Source organism: Serinus canaria, chromosome 2, assembly GCF_022539315.1.
Source record: "Serinus canaria isolate serCan28SL12 chromosome 2, serCan2020, whole genome shotgun sequence".
NCBI lineage: Eukaryota > Metazoa > Chordata > Aves > Passeriformes > Fringillidae > Serinus > Serinus canaria.
In genome coordinates, this window is record NC_066315.1 from 125,280,349 (window position 1) to 125,296,904 (window position 16,556).

A 16,556-nucleotide genomic window follows, 5' to 3' on the forward strand; every position below is an offset into this window, starting at 1 on the left:
AGAAGGTCTCATTCATGGAACAGTTCAGCAGTATTTCTAATCTTGAGATTTCATTCAGACAGTCCTGGATGTGCAATAGATGAATAATTCTTAATGAAACTATTTGAAATTTTCTCCTCCTGTTGTGATGTTGTTTTTTCTTACATATCAGATAACAAGTAGCATGCAAATAAAGATGGTTCTCTCCACAAAGCAGCTGAACCTTCACGTCACTGCTAATGCATCTTTTGAAAGAGATTATGGTTTTGGTCTCGTCAGAGGATTGTGGAATATGCAACATACAGAATTCACTTATCCAGCTTCTACGTGGGCAAACTTCCCACTGATTCTGGGTAGGCTTCCAGTTTTGCCTGTGATTACAGAAGTTGAAAGGCTTTAAAGAACAGGCCTACAGAATGCATAGCCTGTAAGGTCATATATAGCCTGCAAAGTGAGTGTTTTATTTTGGCACAGTGCCTTGGTTGGCTGGTCAGCCAAGGAGCTGTGAAGTCTGCCTTTGCCATTTCTTGGCTTGGCCTCTGCATAATGTTTTTAGTTTACAAAACTGTTCCTCCAGTGGTATCTGAAAGGGGATTGGGAGAGAGAGGAGATGCAAACCCGTAGAAGAAAAGAATATAGTTGGGAGTTTACCTTCAAACACAGCTTCAAGCTGTAATACTGCATTTGAGACTGATGAGTCAGTGAAGAAGGGTGGCAGTGTGGGAGTTCCTGCATGGGAGGCTGTATCCCCCAGCTGTGGCACTCATGAAGGATTTACTGTAGTTCACAAATGTGATGTAGCTAAGACACGGAGACACGGGTTTCTCTTTGCACCATTAGACTAAGTCCTAATGTAGATGAACAATTGTAGCATTGGTTGCAACTTTGCAATGCAGAGCCAGAAAATGTAAATCCTGCTTTTTATAAAATAGCCTTTATTTTTGACGTAGCTGGTTTAGATACCAAGGTTATTCAGACAGATGTATCAAGTGCTTATTTGATGAGATGTAACAGAGGGTATGCCCATCCCCTTGACAAGATCAAGCAAATAAATCAGCAGCCCAAAATTATACATCACTTCTGGAGGGTGAACTCTTTCCCATGTTAATTTGTCAGAATCAAAGACAGCTGGATCAGATGTTTATGCTTTCAGAGGGCTGGCAATAATTCTATAATCTGTTTCCCTCTTGCATTTTTTTGGGATTTATTTTTTGACAATGGTTTTGTTATGTTGCCCTCTGTCCCAAGGTAAAACATCTCAACACAGCACCTGCTGTCTGCTCTGAGCCACGCTGGTCACAATCCCAGGTCACCGATTAGAAGTATAAGGGGAGGAGGGAGAAGGATAGAGAGAAACATAAGGAACCTTAGCAACAGTAGGGCAGTAGCAAGGAAAAGGATAACTATGGGAAGGCAGAGGAGAAAACAGAAAAGAATGCACACAGAAGCTAAGAGCAAACTGAGCAACAGGAAAAACAGGAAGAAAGCAAGGATAAAGAGAAGAGGGAAGAGGAGAAGTAGGAACAAGACAGAGTAAGAGAAAAGGGAGAGCATGAATAAAACAAGAAAAAAGTGGTCGTGAAATACAGTCTGAGCCGTAATTTCTAATACACCAAAAGTTCTCCAGTGTCAAGGTTAAGAATATAAATAATTTGTGCAGTTGTGGCAGGAGAGGAGGGCAGGAAGACGATGAGCTGGAGTAGATTTTTCTCACACGTAGTCTCTGCTTTTATATTCTATACCCAGAAGCAATGTCTGGCCAGCCGTCTGAATGTAGCAAGACAAAAAGGTGGGGCCACACCCCACAGCACCAGCTATTTCTTTTCTTTCTCTTTAATTTCAACTTTAAGGATCTCTCCTTCTCCTGCTCTGGGGGATGGTGTCATACTAATGATCAGAGACTCCTTACTGGTTGCTCTCTGCATAACTGCAGGCTTAGCATCCTCCTGTGGCTTTTCCTTTTTAGCAGGGGGTGCAGGGGGGGACTGCAGGCTCCACAGGTTTCTTCTCCTCTTCTTTAGGCTTGGTCTCTGTTTCAGCTTTAGCTTCCTAGAAACAAGAAGTTTAATGTTTTCCAACACTGGAAAGAATACCAAAGAAATTCAGGAAGTAGTTCTAGTCTGCACATGCCATGGAAAGGCAGAGCATGACAACTGTATTAATGGTATGCAGCACATGTAAACTTCTATTCAGATGCTAAATATCGGTTTCTAAATGAAAAATGCAATTTCAGAATCAGAATATCAGTATAAAACCTAGGAAACACTTGTGGATATTAATAATATCTGCTTCTTACTAATATAGGAGGATGAAACAGACCCATTTTGGGGCACAGAACCCTTCCTTAGGTCTTGCCTGCCTTTATGTCCTTAAACTAGTGGAGAAAGAGAGAGTGTTACGAATCCTTGACATACTTCACACTGCCCCCATTCCTTTGCCAAGCCTATTTGCTAAGAAGTTCACAAATACACACTAAAATGAGCTGTATTTCTGCTCCAAAAGTATTGTTATAGTCATTGGTGTGAGCAAAGTGCAAAGTTCTTTATCTAGCTTAAATATAACCACAGCTATTTCAGCTATAAAGAAAAGAATTCTACCACCTTTGGGTAAATATGTAGAAGTGAGCAGGTTCTTATTAATGTTTCTCAGAACAGAGTATTATGTGGGAATTATTTTTCATCAGTTAAAACAACAGTTTTCTCATAAGTGCAAGATATTGGACATTTAATCAGTTTTAGCTGTGTGGGATACACTTCATATTTTGTCTTCAGGATTTTTAACAACCAGAGATCTGACACTGAATTGGAAAGTTCGCCATGTGCCCAAGTCAGCTGGATCAGATTACCATGTTTGGGTATTTCTGTATTTACTGTTGCTTACATAAAATTAGAAGATCAGATTTCTTTAAGGCCTTTGTAAAATCCATTTATCCTTACTTTCTTAGAGGATTTTTTGTTTGCTTGCTTTTTTCCTTGCTTTTGTTTTTTCTGGTCTGCATAAAGTCCAGGTTAAGAAAGATCGAGCCAAATTTTAGAATCAGTGTTTACAGAGATTAGGAGAAGTGGTTATATCTCAGCTACTGGGAGTTTTTGCTGTTGATTGCAGTAAGGCTGAATTTTCATTTACTCTGTTTGTCCAAGCCCTCTGAGTAGATCCTACTCTGTTTTCTGTGGCTTTACCTGAGTTTCTTGTTTCTTCAGCTGCAGCAGCTTAGCAAGGCCTTCTTTTCCTTTTCCTCCAAGCATTGCTTTAAACAATTTTGGAGTTTCCTTTTTCTGCCCAAAGAGACTGGCCAAGCCCCGTGGTTCTTGCACTGGTGGTCCTGGAGGAGGTTTCCCCTTCTGTTTCAGCAGCACCCTGGAGGAAGAAGGGGATAAGAGCACACAGCAGTGCTGTGAAACTGAGTGAAGTTCCTGCAAAGCTGAAATACCACATTTATGGTATTGAAGATCTGATGGCTCTTACTTAGTTCCCAGGTCAAGTGACAAGAGCAAAATTGGAAACAGTAAAGGTTTTGCTCTAGGATCTGGTAGAGATGGAGGCAACTGTTCAATTCTGGAGTTGCTTACCCACATCCTGGAGTATAAACAAGGGCTGGCTCAAATTAAGGAGTCACAAAAGAGAACAAAGAGAAAGATAAGGAAAGAAGAGATGTGGAGGGGGATGGGTGCCCCATGCAGAGATGGCAGTCTCTTATCTGGCTTTCTGGATGTGTATTCAGAGAGTATTTGGTGCTCCACCAGGACTCCAGTTGGCACTTTTGGAGGAAATACTTTACCAAACTAACTTCCAGCCTGGCTCATCTCTCATAGGTCAGGTTGGACAGTGGTACTTAGTTTTGGTCCTCTTCAGTAGAAGGAGAGACCCTGACTATACAAACACTGCTGCCAGCCTTGTGGCAGACTAGATTTTCACACTGTTCTGTAGCTGTACTGATTTGCAGCCATAGTGACAAGAACTGAGAATGAATAATGAGGGTAAGATTAGAGGAAAGATCTGAGATAGATGGGACCAGTAAAAAGCAGAGGGTTCCCATGCTTTCAGTTTCTATTAGATTAATGTACAGGTTCCAAGGCCACTTTTCTATCCTTGCAAAAGCCCTGACTTAAGTCCCTTTATGAGTGAGGACTATATTCGCAGTCTGAAGTATAGTAAATCCCATAATACTATAATTTTCTCCAGCATCTTGTACTTTGGGAATTTCAGAAGTGAAGGGTTTCCTTACTTTTTTTTTTCTTTAATTTAATTAACACAGTTTTAAAAAGGGTATACTTTAGCAGCTTGCATGGCTTTATTATGCAAAAAAGCATGCAGGGGTTATTGGGCAGGTGATAATAAAACAAATTTCTTTCTTGACTAAATCCTTTCAGTTTATTTCAAAGAGCCCTTTAAGGGTGTCAGAGGACCAAAAGGAACTCTAGTGGGAACCTTCCAGGACAGAGCAACTGGTAACTTCATTCCAAAACTGAGCATGAGAACAGTGCACAAATTTCCCCTTTGTGCCTAGTTTTGACAGAATTTGTGGATGCCTAGCCTGGTAAGGAACATGGCCTTAGGGGAGGTATTGCATATCTTTAAAATCAAATAGAATATCTTGTTTTTTAGTCAATATCTGGAGAGGTCTTTGAGCTCAACTGGGAGTGCCAATGCAAAAGGTGTATGATTAAGCTCCATGGTTGAGAAAGGCTGTCTGGAGGAAGCAGAATTTAATGGATGGGCAGAATATGCCTAGGGTGGGCAAGAAAGCAGCAGAGGCAGCGTGGGACAGAGAGACAGGAATAACAAGGTCATACTACTGTTTAGAGAGAAGCTGGAGAAAAGTCAGGAATGATTGTTGCTGGGGACCACTGGTCCATGCATTTGTTCCCCTTTTCTACCTGTTAATGCTAGTTTTGAAAACTGAGCAGTCAGCCCATTCTTTGTCTGGTTTCCTTGTCAAGATACTGTTGTTTGACTACCTGGGCTGTTACAACATGATGAATGCAGCCATTTGCTAGCCCTTCCAAAAAACAAATGTCTCTCCTGTGGTATGTTTAGTCTTCTCTGAGGAAATTTCAAGTCTGCGACCAACCTTCCAACCTTTGGTAGCAATTCCAGATGAGTAAAGGCCAGTAGGGGTGCTGAAGTACGCTAATAATGACAAACTGATTCAAATATTTGGATGTTTGACAAGGTAGCAAGGTACTCATTTTGTCATAATTTTATGACAAAATTTGACAATACTTTGCCCTTTCAAAGCTGTGAAAATGGTGATCCTAGCAAGCTACAGCCAAAGGAAGGTGAAAAGCAATCTTGGTTTGAAATCCCATTTTGGAATGCTTTTAAAATAAAATGCCCAGATATCTAATCTGTGTAGTTCCATCTTGTCAGGCCTTGCTTTCAATCCATTCCTAACTGCTGCTTAAGTTTTTAGAAATGCATACAAGTCTGTGGATGCATTGAAGCATATCTCTGTAGAATTAATTGCAAATGTTTTGTTGCATCTTTGATAGCTTATTCTTTAACTGATATCTGTCCTTTTCTTTCTTTTTTGATGATGTAAGAAGTCCTGATATGTATCCTTATCTCCTTATCTTTTTTTTTAATGTTACCTTAAATATAATGCATAAGGCAACTACATTCAGGAATTCATTCTACTTGCCACATTTCCACAACCCTTGGCATTCCTTCCAAGACCATTCTTTCAGCTAGAAACTACCAGGCCAATCTGACCCCTAACACCAAATGTGTTGGCAACTGTTTACTTTTTCAAGAAAGGAATGCAGATCATCTAGAAGTCACAACTGTCCATCCTGCAGCTAAATTATATGATTTAAAAACTGTTGTTAGGACATACTTAGCTTTCTTCATGAGAAGTTTTTCTGAGTCAGGATAATTCACCAAGATTTCATTGAGTGTTTTCTTGTCCAGAATGAAAAGGTTGGCAAAACCATGAGCCACCACGTTGGCAGTCCTTCGATTTCCTCCACCTGCAGCTAGTAGGCTGGAATGAAAACAAACACCATCAGTCACAGGGTTACTTGCCCTGGTGAGGAATCTCTCTGCTGGTGCTTCTCCATTAAAGTCAATGTAAAGCCCACTTAAGGAGCTGGCTGTTCTATCCAGTGTTAGCCCTGTGCAGTTAGGATTAGAAATTCCATCTCAGGAAGGCAAACTGTCACTGGTGGTCACAGGCATGTGTAGATGCCTAAGGACTGTGAAAAGTTTTGCTATTAGAGATAACCACAGCCCAGACTGCACTTGTTTTAGTTCTCATGCAAACTTGGCATTTCCTCAGTTTTATTGCTGAAATTATTTGCGTCAGTAGTAGAGCAGCATTATTTAGAGTGAATGAGTGATTCTCCCCCAAGGATTTTTTTTTCTGAGTGAGTAACTTCTGCGTGGCTCTAGTTTTTGGTTTTCTCATATACCACATCTCATGTTTAAATATTGGCCAGTTGAATGATACAGTTTAGGAAGGTCTTTCAGGCTGACAGTTACAAATGTGTCTGCCAGAAAAAGAAGGCTATTTTGCAAGGCATTAGACCAGTTTAGCTAGCAGCAGCTGGTAAGAAAAAATTAGATTTACAAGTAAAAATAAATTGTTCATCCTGCACCAAGCAATTGAAGAGACTTCACTTATCAGCTCTGCTGGTAAGTAAGAGAATTTGCATCTTGTTCTTAGTACTAAAATTGCTCTATCACTTTATTCAAGATCTACCCCAAAATTTGTCCTTTAAAGATTTCCCAGTGAATTAATATTTTTAGAGAGCATTTAGTATTATCTAAATTTAAAAGTAATTTAAAAAGATATTCTGAACCCCAGTAAAAAGGAATTAATACCCATCTGAAGTAACAATACAGGATATATATTGGTTTCAATATTAAAGCTATTTATAAAACATATTTCTAATAATTTAATCATATAGATAATATATTTAATTTATAAAGGATAGTAGGAGACCTCTGCAACTGTGTGTGCAAAGCTAGTTTTATGTGCCCAAAGAGAGTTTTTCTGCAACTCAAGACAGCAATCAATACATGGACTGAAAATGCAGTTTATCATCTTCTTTTTAAATAGTTCTCTATGATTGCTCAGATAGAATAAAACTCTTTGCACAACAGAAAAATCTGCTAAAGAAAATTGCAAATACCTTTTGAGCTCTGATGAATCACTTCTCATCAAGTCATTGAACAATAATTTTTAGTCTTTCCCAACAGAAAGCTCATTTTATCAAGGTAGATGGGAGCTAAAGAGATCAGCTTTTTCATTATGGTGATGATGTGAGGTGAATTTTACAAGTAAGGCAGTCTTTGTTCAAACAGACTCATCTTTGACTAAGGACAAAGTTATGGTACTTCAGCATTCAATCTGGTTTGGTTACTGTGTGAAGAGTTACATGACCAATTTTTTTAAAACAGATACATTTGCCTTGCAGGGGTTCTTGGTAAGGCAATATCTATATTAATCACAAAATTTGCTTTATTACCTAACATTTTTTACTCCAGTTTTGAGTATCTCATGCTCTAATAATAGTAGAAGTGTGTAACCTTAGAATTCTTATGCTAGCAAATTAAACTTCAAGCTATAAAGTTGTCGAAGTGATGACTCAGCTTACCTATTGTTTTTATAGCTGATCTCTGTGGGAAGCTGCTGTTAATAGAAATTGGGGAATGGTTTGTGTTATCAGCTGAACATGCATGGTTGTGGTGGCTCAGCTGGGCACCTATGTGCATGTGAGGAGAACTGGTAAGCCAGGAAAGGGAAATAGGTCTGGATCTTGCCTCTGATAAGGATGTCAAACTCCCAAGGGCAGAGCCCATCAAAAACAGCAGCTACTACTTTGAGGGAAATCCTGGACCAAAGTACTGGAAAATCTCATCTTTCACAAAATTAAATAGTGCCCGTAGTTTGGATTTTTTATATAAAGTTTAAAATTACAAAACAACTGAAAGCTGATGCTGAGATCAAGCATTTAGAGATCTTCCTGTCAAAATTTTACATAAAATGGAGAAATGTTTTAGTTTTTCCAGAATTAACATTTTCTGATAGGAAATAGCTCTAGTGCAATACCAGTAAATGGATGAATGAGGACACCTGGCTTCAAGCATAACTTTCTCTGGGCTAGTGAAATGTTTTTCTAACTGAATTTCTCTTGTTCTGAATTGTCTTTGCTGACGGGCTCTCATTAAGACAACAATCTGTTTGCTTCTGATTCTGAAATTATTATTTTACAAAAATGATATCTATACAGGAAAGTAACAATGGGGGTAAAATGCTAATTGGAACTCCAATTACTTAATCCCTTTCTGTAATCATTTTCAAGGATGAAATTGTCAAGGGACATGTTTGCTTGTTACTCTTACATTGGCTTTCTAGCGTAATTCCGGGAATCTTTGGAAATAAACAGTTTTTATTTTCTTCAATTCCTTTACTCCTAGAGACTTTTAAGCATCATTGACATGCATTTTGAACAGAGTGAGATTAAATAGCAAGCATCTTATAAATCATGTACCTAAACCATTCAGAAGGAAGCTGACATATTTCTCCAAACAAATCTTGAACTGGAAATCAGAAGGAAATCAGCCTGATATAGGGTTATAACCATTATAAAGTGAGAGGAAAACTTGGATGTCCTAGAAAAAGTAGTACGTAATCCATTAAAGAATATTCTTTTCTATTTGCCTGTGGTATTCTCTTTTCAGAAGACCTTGAAAAAAATTATATAGAAAGGCACAATGCAAACTCATTATTTTCTAGCACCTTGCCACTAGGAAGAGCATATCTCTACTGATAAGCTTAGTGCCTCGTGTCTGCCAGTTGCTGTGTTTTTTCTCCTTGAGTTTATCCACTGCCTGATGTTTTATATGCAAATTACACGTGGCTGAATGGGTTTGCTGCTGCAGTAGGTCAGTGATGAATAAAACAAAGCTAGAAGTCTAGTGTTAAAGCATTGCTGAGGGTTTTGCTGGCCATATTGGCAATTATGTAAAGAGTAACAAGTACAGGGAAATTAATCTTTAAAGGTGGTTGTGGGGTTCTCACGTGGAAACAAGTTCTCACCTGTGTTAGATCAAAAGTAAAAGTCCCTTCCTTGTTTTGAAGCCAACAGTTATCATTTCTCAGTTTAAAATACAAAGCTCTCACTTCAAATACCAGACTAATAAATAATTGAGAACCACATGTGTGTTACATATGGGAGCTGCTTTAGGTTTTCTTCTGTCTTTTCATTAGTCAGCCCTTATTGATGAGTTCATTCTCAGTCTTTCTGCATAACTTACAATACAGCCTTTTTATTGGAGACTTTGCTCAGGTAATTATATTGTCACACAGAGAAATACCTTCCAAATAACCTTCTCCAAGTACTGATATAATTTCACTTTCCCACTTAATGCACAAGTTCTGTAACTGAGAAGTATCAGATGTTTTCCACTTGAGTTCTAAGCAAGTCTGTACTCACATCACTGGATAAATAGGAATGTTTCCCCTACTACAAAGGGAGACACAACTAGAGGACAAATGTAAACCTGGACCAGAGCTAAATATTGTTTTTCAAAAGCAGATTAAAGCTACCAGCAAGAGCATTAACAATAACAGGAAGGCAGCTGGAAGAAACCAAGGATCCAGTTTATCACATGCAGCAGCACATTTATTTTATTACTTTTCCTTGGGCCAACCTCAGCAGAGGGATGCAGTGCCTAAAAACTAGCACTTGATTGGCTAACTGGGAACTTAGCACATAAGTGTTAATGGATTTTGCATAGAAAGTTCATGCAGAATATAAAAACCATTTGCAGGCACCAGCAAAATAATTCTCATCCAGATAAATTCAGACAAAAAAAATCTGGTCTATCCACTTATTTTCTTGTCTTGTATTCTTTTAAATAAATACTTTTTCAAATTGGGTTGTCTGATTTTCAGCAATTTAATCAGCTCTTAAATGAACTATTTTTAATTTCTATTTTAAATTTTTGTATCTATTTTGTTAGAGATTTTCATCTTTGCCATCTGCTGTTTGAGGGCACCTAGACTTATCATACAGACAATGAAATGCGTTTGGTCCTCCTGTGTTGCAGACAGCATGACAAGGAGATGTGTTAATCTTTAAAATGCTAAAGAAGAAATTTGTCTCTATATCCCTGTGTGCATTGATCAAAACACTGGTCTCAGATCTTAGCCTATTAATCACTGATGCTTCACTTAGATTTTCCTTCACTTATGTGCATCTCCTTGCTCAGTGTCCTCTTTGTTGATCCTACCCACTTTCTAGCCTCCCCACTGTCACACTTACCACAGAGAAGTTAAACAACTATTATGATTATTTAACAAGTTCTGAAAAAAAGTATTAAAAACTGTGATGGACCTACCTGATCTCCCCAAATACAGCTCCTGCTCTTAGTGTAACCAGGACTTTGGTACCATCAGGGCCTCCAAGGACTTGAACTTCACCTTGTTTGATGATGTACATCTCTCTGCCAATCTCTCCCTGGGCATACAAACACATAAAGAGCCCACGTTTTAGCAATGATTTTTGTTATTAGAATCACATTACAGGTTCTTCTTTAAATATCTTTCTACTCTCTCATGAGCAGGGGGTGTGCCACTATTATGAGGCAAAGTGGCAACTTATTTTTAAGAGTGAAAAAGCAGCAGCAACAGAGCCAGGACTGAAAATGAAGGGACTTGCACTTCTGATCTCTTCACTTGGTGTTCCAAGCTTGCATGCAGCCTCTCCTTGGTGAACAGGGTGAGACCAACATACATCCAGGGGGAAAGTGGCTCCAACATTCCCTACTACATGTTGCAGCATTAATAAGATTGCTATGGTTGTTGGTCACATAGTAGACTTACACAAGTGAGAGGCCTTTTAGCTCTGAATCAAGCTGTAGTTAGTTGATAGTTCAATTTCTCATGGCCTGTCTTTGTTAAGAACTGTTCCCATCAGACTGCAGTATCAAGACATTGAATCTGTTGCTGGTCTTTATTCCCTCTGTTGTGTCAGAGTCCCAGCTGTAGTCTGAGATCCTTTCATGCTGTGCATTGTATAAGCAAACACACCAAACTACTTCTTCACTCTTCCTAGCCAATAGCAATTAGCAATCCTGGGGCTGGTCTTTGAGAGGACACAAAGATCCTTCAGTGTATTCCCAAATGTTTGACTTCTGCACAGTGCAGTGGAGCTAGCCCAGCACTCTGGAGGAGGATTGTAAGCTTACCTCTGGGAGGCAGCAGGAACTTAGTGAGCATGTTGGACCAGAACTGCTGAAGACAAGTTAAGGGGTTCTGATGGTCACTTGTGTAGGTGGTGGGACCTGGGTCACTTGCTAGAGCAGTAGTAGTACAGATACTGTTCATCCCCCCAAGCTTTGACTGCATCTGACTTTGCCCTATGTTTGCATGCCTTCTGGGAAGAGACATGGGCTCCCTGGTCAGAGACTGAGCTATTTACCTGTGAACTATCCATCTAGCCAGATTTAAGCCAAAAAGCTGAGACAAGATAGACACCTTTGCTAAGAGACAGTGTGACAGCATTCAGCTGGAAACCTGGAGATGGCTCAGAGCTGTGAGTGAAGGCAGAGCAGATCCTATGGAAGGAGCCTATGGGATGCAGTGTATTTTTTACATTCTTAAATAATTCTACTTAAGTGTGTCTGAGTACACAAATGAGGCACAGACAAAGGGTGATAGGCTGAGACCTGCAGGCTGGGTTTGTATGAATAGAAGTATAGAAACATTATGTTTTATCCATTTTAAATATTAAAATTTTATGAGGTATCATTAGATAAGCCATATTTACGTTAAATACTTTCCCATATTACTATAATTTCATGGTTGGTAATGTAAGTAATAAAATTCATGTTGTCTTGTTCTAGATTGAAATTTAAGAGCATATTTGTTGTTATTACACAGAGTAGCTTAATTAATTTTATGCTTTCTAATTCAGTCAGAATTAAGTTTATTTAAAGGACATTGTTGACCGATATCTGAACTCTTTTTCTAAACCACATAATTCTTATTTGAATAAAACAAGAATTCTCACCTTTTTGCAGACAAAGTCACCGGGTAAATATACAATGGATTTCAGCCTTAGCAGCATGTCATATATCATCTGGGTATCACAGCCCTGTTAAAATAGAGTCGGTCACTCTGCTAATTCAGTGTTAAAAGTGATTATTAGTGCCTCAAAAGCCAACAATACAGGATTAACCCAGGGATTTCATGACTGGAATGCAAACTCAAAACACCATAAAGATCAGCTACTAGAGCTGAGATAGGACTGAGAGTTGTTATTTCTAATACTGATGAAGTTCTCTATAGGTTGAACATATTTTCATTTTTTTTATAAAGTGAGTTTCTGTACATCTAGATTTTCTGGGAAAGCTCAGTTAGTGTTATGTTCAGAACTTTATGTGTCTATTATGGGGATGTTATAGGATTTTTTTTAAACCAGTCCAGAGGAAAACAACAGATTCTGTCAAATGCTCATATGAATCTATGAATTCCATGTCTTCAGTAGATGTAGAAAAAAATGTAGAGCCATGTAATTCTTATATAGGTGTATCATGTGATTTCTTACAAATATCCTAACAAGAAAATTTTCTGTGTGTACTTCTAAAAACTCAGGGTCTCCTTGCTTTTGTCCCAGAAATCCAATTTTAAGTCCACATTTAAAGTGCAGCTCTGGAAAACTACCATGGTAAGTAAAGAAAAAGCTCCTTTGCACAAAAACTGAGATGCAGCATTCTCTACTCAGGCAGACCTGGGTGGCCACAGCAAGTTGAACTGTGTCAAAAATTAGATTATTCTCTGAGTGTTGAGATGAGTTATACTGTGAACTCACTCACAGTCTGACCATACCATCAGCTATAGGATGTGGTCATAACAGGACTTTGTTGTAATCTCATTTGTTTCTTTCAAGATCACTGCCTCGACACAAAAGAAATCCAAATGTGGGCACTTGGGTTTGTTCTGATGTCTCCATTCACTGAGATATTTCTTTGACTTATTTTGCCTTGCATACTAACAAACATTAAGAGTACTTAAGAGTTGCAAGATGTACAAAACAAGGTTTCTGTATGGAACACCACTATTTCTGCATTCTCCTGTAAAACTACTTGCTTTGAAAAGGTCCACTTTGTTGACAATGGCAAAGTTCACATCAATTGCCACAGCTAAGTGCATTTTGGTTGGCATCTGCTCCAGTAATTCTGATTCATCTGGAAAGAAAAATAAAATTAAGGAATGAGAACAAAAATGAGCAAAAATAACTTTATGGGGTTATTCTAACACTTATGAGTTCAAGTGAGGAAGCAGCTAATATGCTTTTACTAAGTTGCTTAATAAATCTTGTCTAAAATTATTCCAAAACATTGTATTAATGAATGGAGTTTGTGGAGTAGTAAGAATCATATTGCTTTGTAGTTTCTTTCTTTTCCAAAGACAGTTGAGCAGCCTCCTCTCACTTCCCACATACAATTCAGAAGAGAAATGTGAATTTCACCCTATATCTGTATCAGTACAACCACTCTCACTGAGACGTGCTAAGTGACTGGAACTGGAAATCCTCACCCAGCATTCCTTGAGAGTCCCATGTGTACTCATACCACATTCGAACACGATTCTGCACCAACTTTGGGATGGAATAGGTGTTCATGTAGGAGACAGTGTTGTCCACACAGGAACGAAAGTAGTTCTGCCCTGCTGTTGCTGCTCCAATTACGTCTCTCATCTGCAAACATCAATTGTTGTTACCACACATTTCAGAAAAAATAGTCTTGATTTTATCTTGTCAGCAACTTATGAAATAGAACACTTTTTGCAAAAAATTATGCATTCAGCTGCATGTTTTGAGTAGGTGCTTAATCCACTTTTTCCAGAAACATTACAGATTTAATCTGATTGTCTGATATGTAACATGATTTTAGAGGAATTGTTTCTGGGTTTTAGCCTATTCTTATGTCTTGTATTTCTGGACTTGGATGCAAATTATAGATAATATTTTCTTAAAAATCCATAGTAAAGCTACTCGGTATTTGGCATGCAATGCAAGTCAGAAGCAAAGCAAACTGGGCTGAATTTCTGTAATAGCATCTTCTGACACCACTAGAGCTAAGATTGTGCCACTGTTTAAATAGTTGAGATCAGTCCTAAGGTCTGAGAGCTGAAAGGTGACCTTAGAGCTTTTAGCGCAGGAACATCATTTAACATTTCAACTCAAATGGGATTCAGTTTTTAGAACATGGATGAGTTGATGTTCATAGATGTTCCTCTTCAAAGGAATAAGATGTGACTTTAGTGGAAGGGCTTCATGTGGTAGCTGCCAAGGATTAATGTGCCATGGGCTGAATTTTGCTCTTTATTACAGAAATGCAGTTGATTGCAATGGGAAGAACAATTTTTAGGCAAGTGTGCTAAAGCAGGAATAATTCAATAATTTTAAGGGTTCTTTGTAAACAGGAATTGTAACAAACACTGCAATGAAGCAGCTTGTGTGTTAAAGTTTGAGACTGCAAATGACTACACTGGTTACAAAAAGTCATCTGCAGAATCTTCTTGGGGAAATGAGGCTTTCATTGCTAGTTACAACAATTCAGGGAAAAGTTATAAATATGAAAACTTTGAAGTTTAATTCTATATGCTTGAATTCAGTAGTTTTCCAGAAGAAATATTTTATATGTATGTTTATATTTATATGTTTATATTTATATGTTTTATTTTTGGCAATTCTGGTTGATGGAGGAATTTTAAATCCTATAAGGAAGAGTCTCTTCAGTGGCAGTGACCCCTTCTTACAGTTCTGAAGATCAAGATACATATGCAATCTCTAGCTGCTTGATTGAACTTTTCAAATGCTGTATTGAAAATAAGAATTAAATTTCGGTTTTAATTTTTTTTTCTTTTTTTTTTTTAATAATTAATTTTATAACAGGTATGGAGAAATCAAAAAGTCTGGAATGGTTTCTACAGAAATTGATTAGGCACAGTCTCACTCAGAAACCTCAGCATTTACTTTTCTGTAGGCAATGTATTTTAAAATCCACGATCTAAAGCCAAAGTTTAATAGTAACAAACCAGAAATATTTCAATTATGTTCATTTGGAAATATAACTGATTTTCTGTGCTATGGGCTTTTTATTTCCCTTCTGCCAAATGGAAACAAAGAGAAATAAAAACCAGTTAATTTTCAGATTGACAAATATATTGTAATTTGTGGAAGAGACCAGAGTTCTAGTTTGACAAAAATAATGGGTTTTCCATTAACAGAATCCTATCAGTAGTAATTCTGAGCATGACTTATTCAACAATCACAATTTTTATTTCAGATTTAACAGTATAATGTGAATGTCAAGAATTTGTCTCCTTGGCTGTGAGTAAGGAAAAAAAAAAGGAATTATACATAGTTTCAAGAGTCATCTGTGTGCTGCAGAGGTTTGGCTTTTAATCAGCTTGTGTGCAAAAGAGCTGCAAAACAGGGAACTGATTAAACACGTGTATTTATCAGAATAATAAGTATGTTTGACCTTAAAATAGAGGATGGAAATGAAACTTTTTCTCAGAACTAAAGCCCATTAAACTGAATATAATATCACTACATTACAGTAATTTGAATCTAACTTGTTATTGATTTTTTATGTACCTGACCAATTAAGCTGGAGAAGACAAAGACACCCATGAAATAATTCAGCAGTTGAAAAATGATCTCAAAGAGGGTTTGTGGTTCTGCAAGGCCACCGATGGTGATTAAGCTGCGAACGGCCCAGTAGTAACACCTCAGGTACCTGTGGGTACAAACAGCATTTCTGTTAGCCTGTAGCTACTGATGGGTTTGAAGTTAAACATTTGCCCACCTGAGCTGGGCCTTTCAGTGATGCTTTTCAGTCCAAAGGACTTTCAGCATTTTGTAAAGGGTTGTGACTTTATAAATGATACAATTACATAGGTCAGGTTGAGTTGAATATCCTCAATATAGCTGCATGTATGGGACATGCAGCTATAATTTACTGTTCTCCAGTAATTCTAGGTAGCATTAAAGAAGACTTGTGTGCAGAAGTGCCAAGATGGACATTACAGTGTTAGAATGCTACCAGTGAAGATGTCAAAATCAGTGTGAAAGTGTTGGAGGCCTCCCAGAGTCTCTCTGTAGCAGCAGAATAGATGCTCAAACACCTGGAGGTCCCCTTCATGGCTTTAGTGAGATGACACAAGTGAAAAGCCCTATGGTGGGAAGGACAAATGCAATATTGTTCTTATGTCCATTTTTACTCCTTTTTCTGCTGGTCTTCCTTCCACCCTGCCTCTGAGCACCCTTCAGTGGCTCTACCTCTTCGGTTATGTCAAAAAAATTACATATTTCCACAAGCTGTGTGTTAATGCAGCTTTTCCAAACCACTAATTCAGCACTGAAAGGTTGACTTCTCTGTGAATATCTCCCAGGTGCTGGTCTCCACAACTCCTTCTGTCACCTTAACAAAATCTTGCCTTTTTCACTACAGAGCCTTTTGCCTTCAAGTCGTGTATTTCTACTACAAATTTATGAAAGCAGCAAAGGACCTGGACAGAATGCTTTAAAAAAGTGCATTGGCATGTCTAAAATTCT

At 38.1% G+C, this 16,556-nt stretch overlaps 2 protein-coding genes across 2 annotated transcripts in view; one reads left to right on the plus strand and one right to left on the minus strand.

Annotated features, from left to right (window-relative positions):
* The window catches only part of CPNE3 (copine 3), a 69,504-nt gene that overhangs the window by 30,149 nt on the left and 22,799 nt on the right, over positions 1-16,556 (plus strand). The gene's annotated exons all lie outside the window — the stretch shown is intronic.
* Positions 482-16,556, minus strand: part of CNGB3 (cyclic nucleotide gated channel subunit beta 3) — a 60,374-nt gene continuing 44,299 nt past the window's right edge. Inside the window, 9 exon segments of the mRNA XM_050971236.1 lie at positions 482-1,961; positions 1,963-2,028; positions 3,159-3,336; positions 5,816-5,962; positions 10,327-10,445; positions 12,000-12,083; positions 13,079-13,176; positions 13,529-13,688; positions 15,597-15,738. Of these exon segments, the coding sequence (XP_050827193.1) occupies positions 1,794-1,961; positions 1,963-2,028; positions 3,159-3,336; positions 5,816-5,962; positions 10,327-10,445; positions 12,000-12,083; positions 13,079-13,176; positions 13,529-13,688; positions 15,597-15,738 (1,162 nt within the window). The 3' untranslated portion in view covers positions 482-1,793.